The sequence below is a fragment of the Panulirus ornatus genome, chromosome 40, assembly GCF_036320965.1.
Source record: "Panulirus ornatus isolate Po-2019 chromosome 40, ASM3632096v1, whole genome shotgun sequence".
In the NCBI taxonomy this organism is placed as follows: domain Eukaryota; kingdom Metazoa; phylum Arthropoda; class Malacostraca; order Decapoda; family Palinuridae; genus Panulirus; species Panulirus ornatus.
The window spans coordinates 16,130,649-16,147,481 of NC_092263.1; the positions used below are offsets into that span (position 1 = coordinate 16,130,649).

General features: G+C 37.1%; 1 protein-coding gene across 3 annotated transcripts in view; it reads left to right on the forward strand.

The window, feature by feature from the left end:
* Window positions 1-16,833, forward strand: part of LOC139761476 (lysosomal-trafficking regulator-like) — a 174,209-nt gene that overhangs the window by 58,419 nt on the left and 98,957 nt on the right. For all 3 annotated transcript variants that reach the window (XM_071685719.1, XM_071685720.1, XM_071685721.1), the window contains exons 17-20: window positions 1,574-1,728; window positions 4,092-4,217; window positions 9,502-9,895; window positions 13,117-13,256. In XM_071685719.1, the coding sequence (XP_071541820.1) occupies window positions 1,574-1,728; window positions 4,092-4,217; window positions 9,502-9,895; window positions 13,117-13,256 (815 nt within the window). The remainder of the gene's footprint in view (window positions 1-1,573; window positions 1,729-4,091; window positions 4,218-9,501; window positions 9,896-13,116; window positions 13,257-16,833) is intronic.

A 16,833-nucleotide genomic window follows, 5' to 3' on the forward strand; every position in this document is an offset into this window, starting at 1 on the left:
GACACTGATATAATCTATTTATTAGTATTGCACAACATACAAAACTAAGCTATAATGCAGTGTTAGCACTTTGTAACAAGTCCTGATACTGTATTAGAAAGATATGTCTTATATGAATGTGCTTATAATCTAACATCATACATATGTGCCTTAGTTTTTGAATGTTTCCCTTAATCAGTTCAATCTCCTCTCTCTCTCTCTCTCTCTCTCTCTCTCTCTCTCTCTCTCTCTCTCTCTCTCTCTCTCTCTCTCTCTCTCTCTCTCTCTCTCTCTCTCTCTCTCTCTCTCTCTCTCTCTTCCAGTTTTCAGTTTTTGCCACTTTTGTTAATGATGATAACACAATTACAGAGAAGTATAATACTTTCTTGGTACACCGTAGCTAGCAGGAGTATGAATTATGAAATGTGTGTTATGGATGACAGAAGAAATACTATTAAACAAGCAAGATGTACAGTAAACACTGTGTGCTAGCCCATCTTATTGGGAAACTCCTGGAGGTTTTCTTATGTAGTTCAGTGTGTAGATATTCTCTATGAAGCAAAATATAATACTCATGTAGCATATGGCTACCACCAAAGCAGGATGAAATGTACAATAAAGAACTGAGAAGTACTTCACAAGCAAAACTGAAGGATTGTGGCTGATGAATTACTGTAAGAGACTGAAACAACTTGAGCATTGCCCCTTAGAAGAGAAAGGTTTTTGATGATATATGCAGGGCAACAAATGAAAGGAATGAAAGATAGTGTTTTATCTTTTCCTATTTCATTTCCTTTTCCCGCATTTGTGAGGTCGTGCCAGAAACAAGTGAAGAAAGGCTGTATTTGCTCACGTTCATTCTCTAGTTTTCATGTGTAATGTACTGAAACCAAGCTGCCTTGGACTGAAAGTGTCCCAGATACAAGGAAGTAGATTGATGAAGAGAGCAGTGATATTATGGAACAAACAGAATTGATTTCAATAATGACAGTTTATGAGAATTCACTGAGAAAGATGGAAAGCCTCTTCAGTGAACTACCATGGTAGATTCAAAATCTTCATGTTGTCTTTGCTGATGCATTTGAAAAAATCATGATTGATAGAGACAGTCACAGATGATCTCAGAATTGACAGCTATACAATGTAAATGGCAGCAGAGAAATACAGCATTTTCAAGCAAGCAAGTTAGGTGGCACAATCTTATCATAGGAACTTTTAGGTAGGTACTTTATCTTTCTCTTCCTTTTTATTTTTCTTTCTCCCTTTTTGCCCCTCTGCTTTTTCATTTTTTTTTTATCATTTTTACCTATGTCTTTTTCTCTATATATTCCTTTTCTCTCTCAGATCCTGTTCCCAGATTGGGTTGTTGTGGTGAAAGGGCCCCTGGAGTTCTTTCAGGTCAAGGAAGATACCTTTAACATTTTTTTTTTCTCCTTTTCATGTTGTCTGTGTTTATCTCTGATTGTCTTGCTCTTTATTCATCATTGTTATTTTTTCAGATATATTTCTTTCTCACTCCCCTCCCCTGAAAAAATGGAGCAACCATTTATTCTTGATAAATGTAATTTCTTTCTATTTCCAAATCTCCTGGAAGATTGCTTGCAAGTGTGTGTATCACGGGAGGTTGACAGAGAGAGTGCTGTACTTAGTCAAGGTATGGTGATGAGAGCAGGACTTTGTGACGGAGATTGGCATCATGTGGCTTTCTGTGTACCTACTATCAATGTCAGAAGGGGAGGAAGTCTGAAGGTAATGCAAAAACTTCTGATCATTTAGGTTAGAGAATGCAATTTAGATGTTTAAAGCAATTTTTTCAGTGTTCTGCATTTTGAGTTAACACCAAGAAGTAGGTAGTAGTTGTAGGCAGCCGACGACCAGGGAGTTATATTACCAGTACTACCCGTCTGGATATCAGGAGGATTAGTGACATCTGCATAGTGAGCCAGCACTTTAGTGGTTGTCAAGTTGCACTCCTCTGACCCAGGTAGCTGTGTTTTCTTTCTTCCTCACTAACATGAGGGCTACTGGCATTGCTGTCCACAACATACAATCTCTCCTTGACAACACTTGACTTACACAGCTAATTCTTCATAACTGTAGATTTTCCTGCAGTGAGCACTATGTGCTTGGCCTACCTTTTGGCAAAATGGTAGGAGCAGTTGATAAAAGTAGTAGGTAGGAACATTTAGCAGGATTATTAGGTACAAATATTAGGTAGAAGTAGTAGGTTGGAGCATTAGATAGAAGTAGTTGTTAGGAACATTAGGCAGTAGCCTATGCAAACACTGCACTAGACTTGCTCTTTGCCATTGGCCTGTTAAGTGTGAGGCACTAAAGGCTAAGAAGCAGCACTGGAGTTCTTTAGTTGTGGAGACTTTAATGCTGTGGCCACTCCTTTGAGGAAGTTCCAATTGGAACAGTTGTCAGAGATATAGAAAGATAGATAGATTGATAATGTTCATTAAAAAGAATAATGTAAATATGCAGTCTTTTGAATTATATTCCTAATGATTTAAAAGTCATGTTATATCTTCCATGATATAGGAATGATGTCATTAACTGGCTTAGTATTCTCATTTAAATCTCTGGTTGAATTCTAAACACTAATACTCAAACTAATAATGAAGTGGTATATCACTGAGGTGGGAAAAGGTGAGAAGGTAAGAAAAACTTAACCCTCACAAATTGAACTAGTTTGGAATGGCTGTGTTAGGAAAGGAAACCAATCATTGAAATGACAGTAACCACCTCATCTACTAGACTTAACTATTCAGGAGCTGAAAATCAAATCAGTTTCAGTTTCTCATACCAGCACCAGATGTTTTGTCATCTTTCATTTGACTAGTACAATGGTCTTTAAAGATAGTGAAGCAATGGAAAATGAATCTGGTGAAGGTTAGGTTATGTTAAACTTTAGATTGGATTTCAGCACTGCTAATTGGCAGATCAAAGGTAGTCTGTATCTTGCTCATGAAAATCTGTTATCCCTAAGAAATTAGTTGTCCCATGCTAATGGTTATTCAGCTGCTAATCTGAACAAGTTTTATAAGGTAAGGTTTACACAGTTCATATCTTTTCAGTTACAAGTTAGAGTTATCATATAAAGACTTGTTTCTATATTTGCAATATGATGAAATTTGTGGAATTTCCCTGAGAATATCTTATTAATTCACTGGTGCATGTAGCTCCTCACATATCTTGCTTATAGTCCTTACCACATGTCATTGTGATTTACCTTCCCCACCTGCTCTGCTTCCATTTGCTTCATTGAATTACTGTACAGGTAGTTCTTGATTTATATCATTTTAAGTAACATTGTTTAGCAGTTATATTGATAAACAGTTGAAATGAATCCTTGAGTAGTGTTACTGTTTTTGGACAGATAAGACTGTTCTTTTGTCTGTTCATGGTGCTACCTCGGTAATATGAAGAAAAATTGCTTCTTTCTTTGATTTAACAGAAAAGTTCTTGGGTAATTTTTTTATTAATCAGTGGGAACTTTAACTTTTTAGATTAAACACCAGCCATGCTGAGTTGGATTATCATTCATGCACAATAAGCCACATAAGAATGTTTATTTACTTTTGTAATGTGTTATTGTTTTTCTAGTCAGCCTTGTTTTTCAAAAAGAAAAACGTTTTTGATCTTTTGTCTCTGAGTACAACCATAATTTACAACATGGTGTTTATTTTGAATATTGTTCTGATTAATGTTGTTTGATTAACACCACATTTTACAGGAACACGATACCATTAATCAACAACTGCTTGTAGTTTTCTCATTCTACCTTCATCAGTTCACTCTTCATACCTTTATTTCCTCTCTGTATTGCATTCCTGTTCAGTTGGATGTCACTGTGCCTTAGATACATGGAGGGAAGACTATGTGAAATATGCCTTACTGTGAATTACACACTATTACTTGAATAGTATACCGTATGCAGAAGAGGGTGGTAAGCTCACTGCTTTACAGTGTTATCTTTTATGCAGCTTTTTCTAGAAAATATAGTATTAATGGGCAATTGTACTTTGGATCACTGGAAATGAAATACTTTTTGTATATCATTGTAATATATGTGCAGTTGTGCTGTGAGTCTGTGGTATTATTTTCAGGTCACAATTTTTGTGGACTCGCTGACTTGTCACTCGGTTAGTGTTATGGTTCCTGCCGTGGGTTCTATCAAGAAAAGTTCTCCATCATACCTTCTGCTTGGTCACACAGATTACTACTACAGTGAGGTAATTTTCCATTTGTTATCAGTGTTGTTATGATATACAGAAATTGCAATTGTTGATTTCCCTTTCCTCGGCAGTGAACTGTAGAGACACATGGTACTGCATAGTCATTATAGACGCCCACTGTAGGAAGTCAAATTGTCACACATATTGGCTATGCCATTGTCAGGCACTCCTTTATAGGGCTAAAAAATAGTTAAGTTTGTGATTCTCCTGGTTGTAAAACAAATGATTTAGGTAGAGGGATTTTGCTTAGAATTATTTCCACACATCTCTATTACCCTTACGTTACTTACTCGATCCAACCACCTCACACCACACATTGTCCTCAGACATCTCATGTCCAGCACATCCATCCTCCTGCGCACAACTCTATCCATAGCCCACGCCTCGCAACCATACAACATTGTTGGAACCACTATTCATTCAAACATACCCATTTTTGCTTTCCGAGATAATGTTCTCGACTTCTACACATTCTTCAAGGCTCCCAGAATTTTCGACCCCTCCCCCACCCTACGATCCACTTCCACTTCCATGGTTCCATCCGCTGCCAGATCCACTCCCAGATATCTAAAACACTTTACTTCCTCCAGTTTTTCTCCATTCAAACTTACCTCCCAATTGACTTGACCCTCAACCCTACTGTACCTAATTGCCTTGCTCTTATTCACATTTACTCTTAACTTTCTTCTTTCACACCTTTTACCAAACTCAGTCACCAGCTTCTGCAGTTTCTCACATGAATCAGCCACCAGCGCTGTATCATCAGCGAACAACAACTGACTCACTTCCCAAGCTCTCTCATCCCCAACAGACTTCATACTTGCCCCTCTTTCCAAAACTCTTGCTTTCACTTCCCTAACAACCTCATCCATAACCAAATTAAACAACCATGGAGACATCACACACCCCTGCCGCAAACCTACATTCACTGAGAACCAATCACTTTCCTCTTTTCCTACACGTACACATGCCTTACATCCTCGATAAAAACTTTTCACTGCTTCTAACAACTTGCCTCCCGCACCTATATTCTTAATACCTTCCACAGAGCATCTCTATCAACTCTATCATATGCCTTCTCCAGATCCATAAATGCTACATACAAATCCATTTGCTTTTGTAAGTATTTCTCACATACTTTCTTCAAAGCAAACACCTGATCCACACATCCTCTACCACTTCTGAAACCACACTGCTCTTCCCCAATCTGATGCTCTGTACATGCCTTCACCCTCTCAATCAATACCCTCCCATATAATTTACCAGGAATACTCAACAAACTTATACCTCTGTAATTTGAGCACTCACTCTTATCCCCTTTGCCTTTTTGCCTTTTTTATTGTTGGATATTATTTAGGAAACTGTTATCTATGGGGAAAATTTTTCTTTTGGAAAAAGATAGGCCATCCATGGAGGATAGTGAAAATATCAACCATTTCTTGCCATTCACTATATTTTTACCTCCATCTGTCTCTGTTTACTGCCTCTCTGACTTCTTCATATATATTTTCAAACATGGGGGAAAAGAATGCTGCTGACATATCTCCTGTGGATATTGTAGAAGGTAACTAAGATGGGTGGGAGCTGGGGCTTGAACTCCTTTCCGTTATTACATTCGAAAAGAAGGAAGAGAGGAGAGAGCCAAGTGAGGATTTTTCCTCTAAGGAACACTCATCTGTTCTGGATTCTTCCTTGCTCATTTGGGATGTGGTGAACATGTATGAAGAAAGACAGGGAACTGTGATATTTCAAGGCAATCATTCATATGATTTCATGCTTCCAGTGTTTTTAGATTGCAAGGTCAAAGTTGTGTGAGGATTAGATGGAGCTGGGCAGTGAAACTACTAAAAAACTACAAATGAGAGTTTTTGTGGTTGTAGAGTATTCTGATCTCTATGACATCTAGTCATGTTATTCAGGTGAATTATGAATTTGACTATGTATTATGTTGATTAGATATTGAGTTGATACTTATGAATAATTATGTTTTAAGATTTCAAAGTTGTATATCTACCCTTAAATAGCAGCTCACTTCAATTGATGAGGTACAGGGGAATGGCAGGCTACATCAGCAGAAGCCTTACCTTCTCCTGCCCCTGATAATTGTTCAGCTGTATTTGATATACCATTAGTATCCTATAGACTAAAGGTCTCTTCAGTCACACGGGCAATATGGGAAAAAATTCTGCTTACCTCAGTACCCCCACAACTAGTATTATAAGTGTGCTGCCATCTACATGCAGGTCATTCTTAACCACAGACCCCATGAAAAATTTATAGATTGTTGGATGACTTAAGTACTGAGGTGGAATACTTATACTTGGGAAAATAAGAATTGTGAAGCATTACTTTGGAGTACTTTTTTAGAAGTAGTCTGGAGTACTTTGTGAAGAAGTACTTTGGAGAGTACTTTTAGCAGGAGTATGTAAGGTGAGGGAGGCTAGCTTGGGCAGCATTGCCACCCCCTTTGCACAGATGGAAGATGTTGTATGACAGTTGTCCCTGATTTTCTCTATATAGAATCCTGGAGTGATGGAAGACTTCGATAACATGTGATTGGTAAAGAGCAATAGAATTTCCAAAGAAAAACTCCTCCAGTATTCTCTGCACATGTACAGTTGTTACTCTCATTTTAATGTGTATGGTATTTTCAAGTATATTCATGTTATTCACTACCAGTGCTGTGCCAGTGTGTGAAATCAGAAAAGAGTGTGGAACTAAGTTTAAGATAAAGAAGGAAACAAATCTTTCAATATCCTTCTCCACATGTGACAGCCTCACATCTACCTCACACACATTTTTGGAATCAGTGTAATGTTTTAAAAAGTATGTATGTTATTCACCACCAATGCTGTGCCTTTGTATGAAAGAATGGTTACAGAGGGAAAACAAGCCCAAGAGAAAGAAAGAAACGTCTTTATGCCCTCTCTTACACTGGGAGGTGTCAGACACCTTAGACATGTCATCCATATGTCCCTCTGCTCCTAACTCATGAGTGGACCAGCCCACCTCAAAGGTATTTATATAACTCTGAGTATTTACTCTTAGTTTTGCATGTGTATCTATCATTTTAAAAAAGATTTCACACCATTCTGGACTTTATAGATGATGCCTGCTGTTAAAGGATTAATTCCCATGATATTCATAGGAAGAATTGGGACCAAGTATTCTTAAGTGATAGTAACAGTAAGGTAGTTAGATATTTTCAGCTGATGTATTTTTACATTCCAGACCTCATTTCAAAATTTTTTGTAGACGATGCTTATACTGTTAATAGCTCTCCACTTATCTACATGCTATCTCTGTTCTTTTAGTTTACTTTCTCTCCTTTGAAGTCTGTACTATGTTCTTTTAGTTTTCTCTCTTTTGCAATACGTACTGTGTCCTTTTCATATACTTTCTTTCCTTTGCTGTCTGTCTCACAAGCATTGAGAGAACATCACTTGGTTATGTACCACCTAAGATTTGTTTAGCCTCATTTGCTGAGGAGGCAGCAGCCTAATTCACACATGGTGATCAACTTAATGGTGTCCACAGCAAAATGGTTGACTGAATAGGGGCCACTTTCTGCCAGTCAGCAACTGTTACTTGGATGATGTCACTGGACCCACCTATTACTGGCTACTTGAAGCTTCACTAACACATTTTTTATTGGTTCTTGTGGTGCCTGGACGTGCCATTCAGCCACTGCTGTAGAGCTGGCTTCTTTAGATTGATATCCCTTTCTTTTTTCAGTTATTTATGATGTACTCATGCATACTCATACTGCATCTTGTTATAGATTTGCATTTTATATTCTAGTTATTTGGGATTTTATTTTCCAGCATTACTGCTCATGGTGTAACATCATTTGGGATAAGCTGATGACACTTATATGTATAAGCTGATGTGAGTCATAGGATAGGCAAGGGGCAAGGTCCTGGGAGCACTGAAGATGGTGTGGAAAGAGAGGACATTATCTGGGAGAGCAAAAATAGGTATGCTTGAAGGAATAGTAGTCCCAATGAGATTAAATGGATGCGAGACTTTGGGTATAGATAAGGCTGCACAAGGAAGGGTGGATGAATTGGAAATGACATGTTTGAGGAGAGTTTGATGTGAGGTGCTTTCATTAAGTAATAAAAGGGTAAGATAGATGTGTGGTTGAGAGAACATAGGGCGTGCTGAAATGGTTTGGATATATCGAGAGAATGAGTGAGGAAAGATTGATGAGGATATATGCGTCTTGATGTATGGATCTTGATTTATGTCTATTCTTGATGTTGTATTGCCTTCGAAGACCCCCCATTTTGTATCATAGGTGTTGGGACAATAGTATCTTCCACTGTGAAAACACTTTTGAAGTTTTTATTTAACTTTTCACTTATCCAAACATCATCCATTTGGTATGGTGTTATGCAAATCATAAGTGTTTCTCTTTCTTTAAGGTGGTCTTTACCTTATTCTTCCCCTAGAATGTTTCATTGAAGGATATCAGGAAAGTGTTTTACACCCTTCTTCACCTTTGTCAGCTGTTACCCAATTGTTTGACATTGTGGACATTCCTGTTGTTCTAGATTCCTCTTTAAGAAGAAGCAATATCCAGAGATCCTCTGATTGACCTCAGAATGGTCTTTGTTTTAAGGGTAGTTTTCAGTGAAAGATTTTCTCCAACCCTTTTTCACATAGGTATGCTCTCTGTGGTCATGTGACACTGGAAAAGAGAAATGTGTTTTGGAAGGTTGAAATACCTTTTCTCTTCAAAGCGGTATCACATAAGTACTTTTTCCTTTTTTTTTTATCACCAAAAAAAACTTTTACAACCATGACCCTACAGTGAGCTGGCACCCACGATCTGTGAAATGTTTGAGATCTCAAGCATTTGGTAGGAGGTTGGTCTGGTGATATCAGCCTGGTGGCATTTGCCGATTGGCTGAGATTGGATCCTGTCCAGGACACCATTGAACCATTTACAAAGTTGTGAGTTAGGCTATTGCCTCCTCATTGAATAAACTGAACAAGCTTTAACCAGTATACTATTTTGAGCTGTTCTCTCAGTGTTTGAAAGATGCCATTTCAGAAAGAAAATGTTTTTCAGTATTGAAAACCTACTTTTCTTGTTCCTCTGTCCGCTCTGTCATTCATATCTTTTACATACATATGATGCATGTTTTTTAGGAAAGGTATTTAAGGACATATTTGTCTTACTCATTCTTTGTGTAGTAATTAATGCATAATAGACATATTTTCATATGTATGCATGTGCTCATATATGAATCTCATTATTATTCATACATTTCAGGAACCTCAACCATGTCATTCAGTGGATGAAATGGACCCATTCAGACTTCATAGAACACGAAGAGGTAGTCTTTGTTACAGCCATTCGCACAGGCTTCTAATGGGTAATACCTTTCTCTTCCGAGAACCTGTCTTGAGCCGTGAACTGTGCCTTTACCTGATGGCTCTTGGGAAAGATTGTACAAGTCTAATACCCCTTACTGACAAAGATGAAAAAGTGTTGATGACTCCATATATCACATCAAAACTTTTAGGAGCAGGAATGGATCTGTCTGTTTTGTATGGTCATATGGAATCTGTTATTAAACCAGCTCAAGAATCTTTGTTGCTTCTCCATGCAGCCCAGCGTCCAACAGAGTTCCTTTGTTATAAGCCACATATGCCAACTCTCCAAGGTATTTAAGATTTACTTGTGCTGCACTAAACTAAATGGTAAGATTTCTGAATGAATGAATGTTTAACCATTTTAAACACAGCAAATTGATATTATCCTTGACATGGGGTAATGACATAAAGTAGGAAAAAATTGAAAATTGATTTAAAGATAGATATTAAGATATGAGGTAGAATTGTTATTATTTTCTTTCTATTATACTTGATTGCTGTTTCCTGCAACAGCGAAGTAGCACCGGGAAACAAGCAAAGAAAGACCCATCCACACATGACAGCAAGAGACTGAGTGTGAACGAACGTGGCCTTTGTTGTCTTTTCCTAGCGCTACCTCGCATGCGCACAGGGGGAGGGGGGTGCCATTTCATGTGTGGTGGGGTGGCGACGGGAGTGGATGAAGGTAGCATATATGAATATGTACATGTGTATAAATGTATATGTCTGTATATGTACATGTATGTATGTGTTTAGATGTATAGGTATGTATATGCCCAAGCGAGGATTTCCCTCAAGGGCTCAGTCCTCTGTTCTTAATGCTACCTCGCTAATGCGGGAAATGGTGAATAGTATGAAAAAAATGTGCATGTGTGGGCATTTATGTATATACATGTGTATGTGGGTGGGTTGGGCCATTTTTTCGTCTGTTTCCTTGAGCTACCTCGCTGACTTGGAAGACAGCGATAAAGTTTAATAAATAGATAAAGATATAAATAAGAAAATCAATGGATTGAACCAGGGCATGTGAAGCGTCTGGGGTAAACCATGGAAAGTTTTGTGGGGCCTGGATGTGGAAAGGGAGCTGTGGTTTTGGTGCATTATACATGACAGCTAGAGACTAAGTGTGAACGAATATGGCCTTTGTTGTCTTTTCCTAGTGCTACCTCGTGCACATGTGGGGGGAGGGGCTTGTCATTTCATGTGTGGCAGGGTGGCGACGGGAATGAATAAGGGCAGACAGTATGAATTATGTACATGTGTATATATGTATATGTCTGTGTGTGTATATATATGTATACGTTGAGATGTATAGGTATGTATATGTGTGTGTGTGGACGTGTATGTATATACATGTGTATGTGGGTGGGTTGGGCCATTCTTTCGTCTGTTTCCTTGCACTACCTCGCTAACGTGGGAGACAGCAATAAAGTATGTATTTTTATTTATATCTATATTTATATTTAGGGAGCGGGGGGCTGGAAATCCTCCCCTCTCGTTTTTTTTTTTTTTTTTTTTTTTTTTTTTTTTTTTTTCAAAAGAAGGAACAGAGAATTTGGCCAGGTGAGGGTATTCCCTCAAAGGCCCAGTCCTCTGTTCTTAACGCTACCTCGCTAATGCGGGAAATGGCGAATAGTTTGAAAGAAAGAAAGAAAGATTTATATTTATAAAATAAATATAAGAAAATATATTTTTCATTATATATTCATTTAGTTATATGAATAATATATTAGTTATTGAATAATTTTTGATGCTTTTCACACAACACTTAGAAAGTGGATTTGAGCAAATGAGACCATTCGTCATCATATCCTGGTATACCTCACTGTTCTGGAAATGGTAATCACATACAAGAAAAGACCCCCTTCTGCCCAGTGATGACACAACACTTACCCTTCAGTTGCCTTGTACCTCCTAAATTTTCACCTTGCATTCTGGAAATTTCTATGAAAAATAAAGGCTGGAGGGACCTCTTCTGTCTTTATTCATATAACTTTCAGTAGCACGGGAATGCACTGTTGACCTCCCAACTAACTTTAAGGAAGCAGTTTTGCCATGGATCATGTTCTATGATGATCTTAAAAGCTGCTTTAAAATGGGTCAAAGACTCAGGCACCTTTGTATGTAATTGATGAGAAGTAGCTACTTCACCGATCTTATACTCATCCTTTCCTAGTGCAGCTTGCATTTGTTTATGATGCATCAACTCCTCATCGGAAAGTTCATCTCCATGAGATTCATTTTTCTTCCAGGATCCTCATTTGTTTTCCTCTTATTGAGTCATATCCTTTTAACTTTTTTTTTTGAGGGCTTTATACTATTCACTGTTTGCCATCCATTCATTCCTAGTTAATCACTGAATAATAATGATAAAATAAACTATCTTAGACAGGTATATTAAACCAGATCACTCACTACTATCTTAATTAAATCATATCTTGGATGTTTCATATACTATAAAGTGAAACAGATATAAGCCACACTTCAAGCAGGGAATACCTGTATAATGGTGGATTAGGAGCACACAGTCTCTCACTTGTGCACATCCTCAGCTCATGTCCAGTGTTTATCCCATTGTACTCCAAAACAGTTCATTATGTGAGGACAAAGCCTTTGTTCACACCATCTTCACACATGACACCATAACATTTGATCATGTTACAAATCATTCCTTTGGCATCTTCATCTTCACACATAACATTATAACATTCGATCCTGTTGCAAATCATTCCTATAGCATCTTCATCTAAAGAATCTATAACCAAAATTGCATCTCTGGTGGCATCTATTCATCATTTTTTTTTATCTGTCTCTTCTCTATCTATAATACTGTATATCATCTCAAGTAGCCTGTCCTCTGTCATATGCTTTCCATGTTAGTACCATCTTAGAAGGCTCATCCATGCCCCATTCCAATGATTTCTGCATACCACATAACCTACTCACAACTTCATTATTTTATCTATCCTACAAATTTTTGCACACACCATAATTGAATTCTTTCCATCCTTTTTTTCTCCTTTTCAAGATAGATGATATCAGCTTTCTCATCATTAACCTGGCTCAACATCAAGTGTCAGGTAGTAGAAACTAAGACAAATGTTCTCAGATGGTATGAAATGAATGAGATGTAAGGTCCATGAGGCATGCAGCTGGCATGTTTGGTGCAGTTGGCACGTAGTCTGCTCTTCATTAGATGTATGACAGTTATGTAAGTTATAGCTAGATTAGAAAAAATATGCAGTTTAAACATCATTGGACTGTTAGGTTTCTGAGAGAAAGATGATGTTAGGAGGATTTGTATTTAAATAGTGTTCCACACAAGAAGAATTAGTTTAAAGTTCATGAATGTCAATAATGTAGAAAAACAAGTGAAGATAAGAAAAAAAAGTTGTATTGAAAAGTAGATGGGGTACAAAGGGGGATAGAAAGTAAAATGAAGAGGAATATGCATGGTGTGTTTAGCTTGATTAATTAATTGATAGATGATTCATGTGCATTCTTGTTTCAGACACTGGGAACCATTATCCCTCTTGCACTACACAGACTGCAGTGTTATTTGGTGAACTGTCCCCTCAGAAGAACCAAAGTTCTGATGTAGCTCTCCTGCAGATGGGAGGGATAGCACATATTGTCTATCTCTTTGCTAGGGTAAAGAACATACTTAAATTTTTCATTAATAGTAGATCTTTTGGTTTGTTATTCACAAAAGAATTGCCATAGGATAATTATTGTTTCAACAGCATGTAAGTATGAGTGGAGAAAAAAGCTAGTTTGGGAGTTAGAGAGAAATGCTTATTAGTTCATAAGTACTTTGGGGAAGAATAGAGGCTCAACAATTGCTCTTCATCAAACATTTTACTTATTGTTAAGTATTAATAATATATCATTCCAAATACCTTATACACTCATGTGTAGTTCAAATTTTTAAGATCAAATTTTTTAGGAAAAATATTGGGGGTTGACCTATGCATGGGCAATAGTTTCACAAGATTGAAATCCGTGCATGATGGGAAGGGCTAGGAGCAAATTTTAGTTCAGATTTAAAAAATGAGTACGTCACTGCCAGTAAACATTGGGAATGTAAAATATGTACCAGTTGGTTATGAAAAGCTGTGCAGTGCCTTCAGCAGACGAAACTCACCAACTTACAGTAGGCTGACTTACAACTTGCTTTCAGTCGTCTGTGTCAAAGTTCTTAGCTCAGGCTAATATCAAATCATATACGGTATCATAGTGCTCACTTATTTACAAAAAATACTGGTAATAAAAACCTTGTAGATATTTCACACTTAACCTATGAAATTCAATAACCTTCTCATCAAGTTCTTGTGGAAGATGCTGTGATATTTTCGTTCTTTGTCTCGGTTATTAAATTAATTTCTTTTCATAAATCTTGTGCAACAACTATGGCTTGCCTTAAAACCTTTGATGTCTAATGTCCATGCTAGTTTCAAAGCAAAGATCTGAACTGATTCTCAGGAATTGCCATATCCAGATCCTCAGGAAACACCATATCCATTCTGTTGGTTTTCAGTGACATACTTTGCCACTTCAACTTTCGACTGTGGCCACTTGTTACACTTTCTTCTGTTGGCACATTTGTTTTTCGACATATGTTTAAGTTGTGCAGAGAGCTTTCCGCTATCTCTAAGATTTTTTTAGATACCGTAAATTCCCTTCCTGCTGTACAGTTGATAGTCTGTTCTGCATATTCAGTTACTTAGAGCCTGACCTTTTTTGTGATCTTGTTTCTTCTTGAATCCATGTTGAAGAGAATATGGGTCAAGCATGTTTGTTTTTTTTGGTGGGAGTGTCACACAAATATCTGTACTGGTATTCATTTGATGCCTTATGTATTTTCAGAAGTGAATACTTGTAGATTAGAAGTACCGTAACATTGCATTATATACAGACTTGTCATATTTCTGGAAAATAAGAAGAAGACAATGATTGCATAACCTATACATGAGGTAGACTTCTAGACAAGTATGTATGGTATGTGGCCCATACTTTTAAGTGTATTGTGTATCAGTAGATTACATGAGAGGCTCATTGAATGTATGTTGCCTTTTAATGCACTGAAGTTAATTTTGTGTAAGCTTCTTCCTTCTCTTTAGGTAGGTATGATTCATTGACAGAATAAGAAGCTCAAATGTATTATTAGATTTAGCCAGAGAAAATTCCGTCTATGGTTAATGCTACAGGTCGCATACCGTATTGCATTGGTATATTATAAATTCATTTATTGTGCTTCACATTCCTTTTGTTGTATTTTCAACTGCAGCTATACTGTCACTTATTTACTTTCTTCTTTTATCAACACAGAAAGCCACACTATTTATCTCAAAATCTTATATACAGCAAAATAGATCGTACAGAATTTCTTTTGCACATGCTTTTTAATTGAATTTTTGTTTCTTTGTACATACTGTACTACCTTTGGTCTTTTTGCCCATCTATTTTGTCTCTGGTCACCCTTTTAACTAAATTTATTTGTGATATTCATATATAGTCACCTTGTCAGCCATCTGACATCCATCTTTTCTGACAGAAAGACAAGGATATGACAGAAAGACAAGGATACTTAGCTTCTGTTCCCCTATCCAAGTTATTATTGAACAAAAGATTACATGATAGATCATCCATTTCAACTACTTACAGTAGTCTCTTGACTAGAGATGGCTTCTTGTTGCCACTTAATCCTTGAAACAAGGTAAATAGATTTCCATGTAGCTTAGCAAGCTGTTAACTCTCATGAACTTGAGAATAATGAAATAATCATATATTTTATTTGATACATTATAAAGAAATTTTACTGTCAATATACTGACACAGAGGAGAAAAGGGATACCTACAGTTTGTTTCATACCTTGTTTGTGGGCTGTAAGGTCATGCTGGCCTTTGCTAATTCTTTTTTATATCTTTAAAACTTTTTGATTATCTTTTAGCCCTCTCTTTGATATCCCATCATTGCACTTAGATTTAGATTGATACCCAGAAATTGTTTTGTTACATACCAGTAACTTTGTATTTGATTATCCTAGAATCTTAAAGAATATGATTCATGAAGCCTTTGTAAGTAATGTTTTATTTTGATATCAGTGATGTGTCAAAACCATGAAGTTATGTAAGATCCAATAACTTCTTCAGAGTAGGCTTTCCAGAGAATAATCTTTAGAATACTTTTTATTAAACCAACCTTGAATATAGAATATATACATATATATATATATGAGTTGTAGACATGTGCATGTGTGATTGTTCATTGATTTGGATGATTTTCTATTTAAGATCAAAATATCTAAATATAAAGGTGTCAGAGGTGGAGGGAATGAGGAGAAATGGGAGACCAAATTGGAGGTGGAAAGATGGAGTGAAAAAGATTTTGAGTGATCGGGGCTTGAACATGCAGGAGGGTGAAAGGCGTGCAAGGAATAGAGTGCATTGGAATGATATGGAATACTGGGGTCGACGTGCTGTCAGTTGATTGAAGCAGGGCATGTGAAGCGTCTGGGGTAAACCATGGAAAGTTTTGTGGGGCCTGGATGTGGAAAGGGAGCTGTGGTTTCGGTGCATTATACGTGTCAGCTAGAGACTGAGTGTGAGCGAATGTGGCCTTTGTTGTCTTTCCCTAGTGCTACTTCGCACACATGCGGGAGGAGGGGGTTGTCATTTCATGTGTGGCAGGGTGGCAGTGGGAATGAATAAGGGCAGACAGTATGAATTATGTACATGTGTATATATGTATATGTCTGTGTGTGTGTTTGTGTGTGGACATGTATGTATATACATGTGTTTGTGGGTGGGTTGGGCCATTCTTTTGTCTGTTTCCTTGCACTACCTCGCTAATGTGTGAGACAGTGACAAAGTATAATAAATGAATAAATAAAGGTAAACATGTAAAAACATTAACTTAATTTTTACCAGAATCGTAGTCTTTGCTCTAAACCCAGGAAGCACTAACATATCATTACCATGACCTTCAAGAAGATAATTGGGTTGTTTTCGGAGTGCAATCTCCAAATTATTAAGAGGACGTTAATCTGTTACATTATGAAGTTACATGTATTTTTATACGTTTACCTTACATATGAAGGATAAGATGAGTGCATCTTTTGTAACTTTAAATTAGGAAGTTGAGTGATTCGTAGTATATTGTTGTTTCAGTACACCAGTTTCTAAATCAGAATACATATCATCAGCATAGGAAAATCTTTGGCTGATA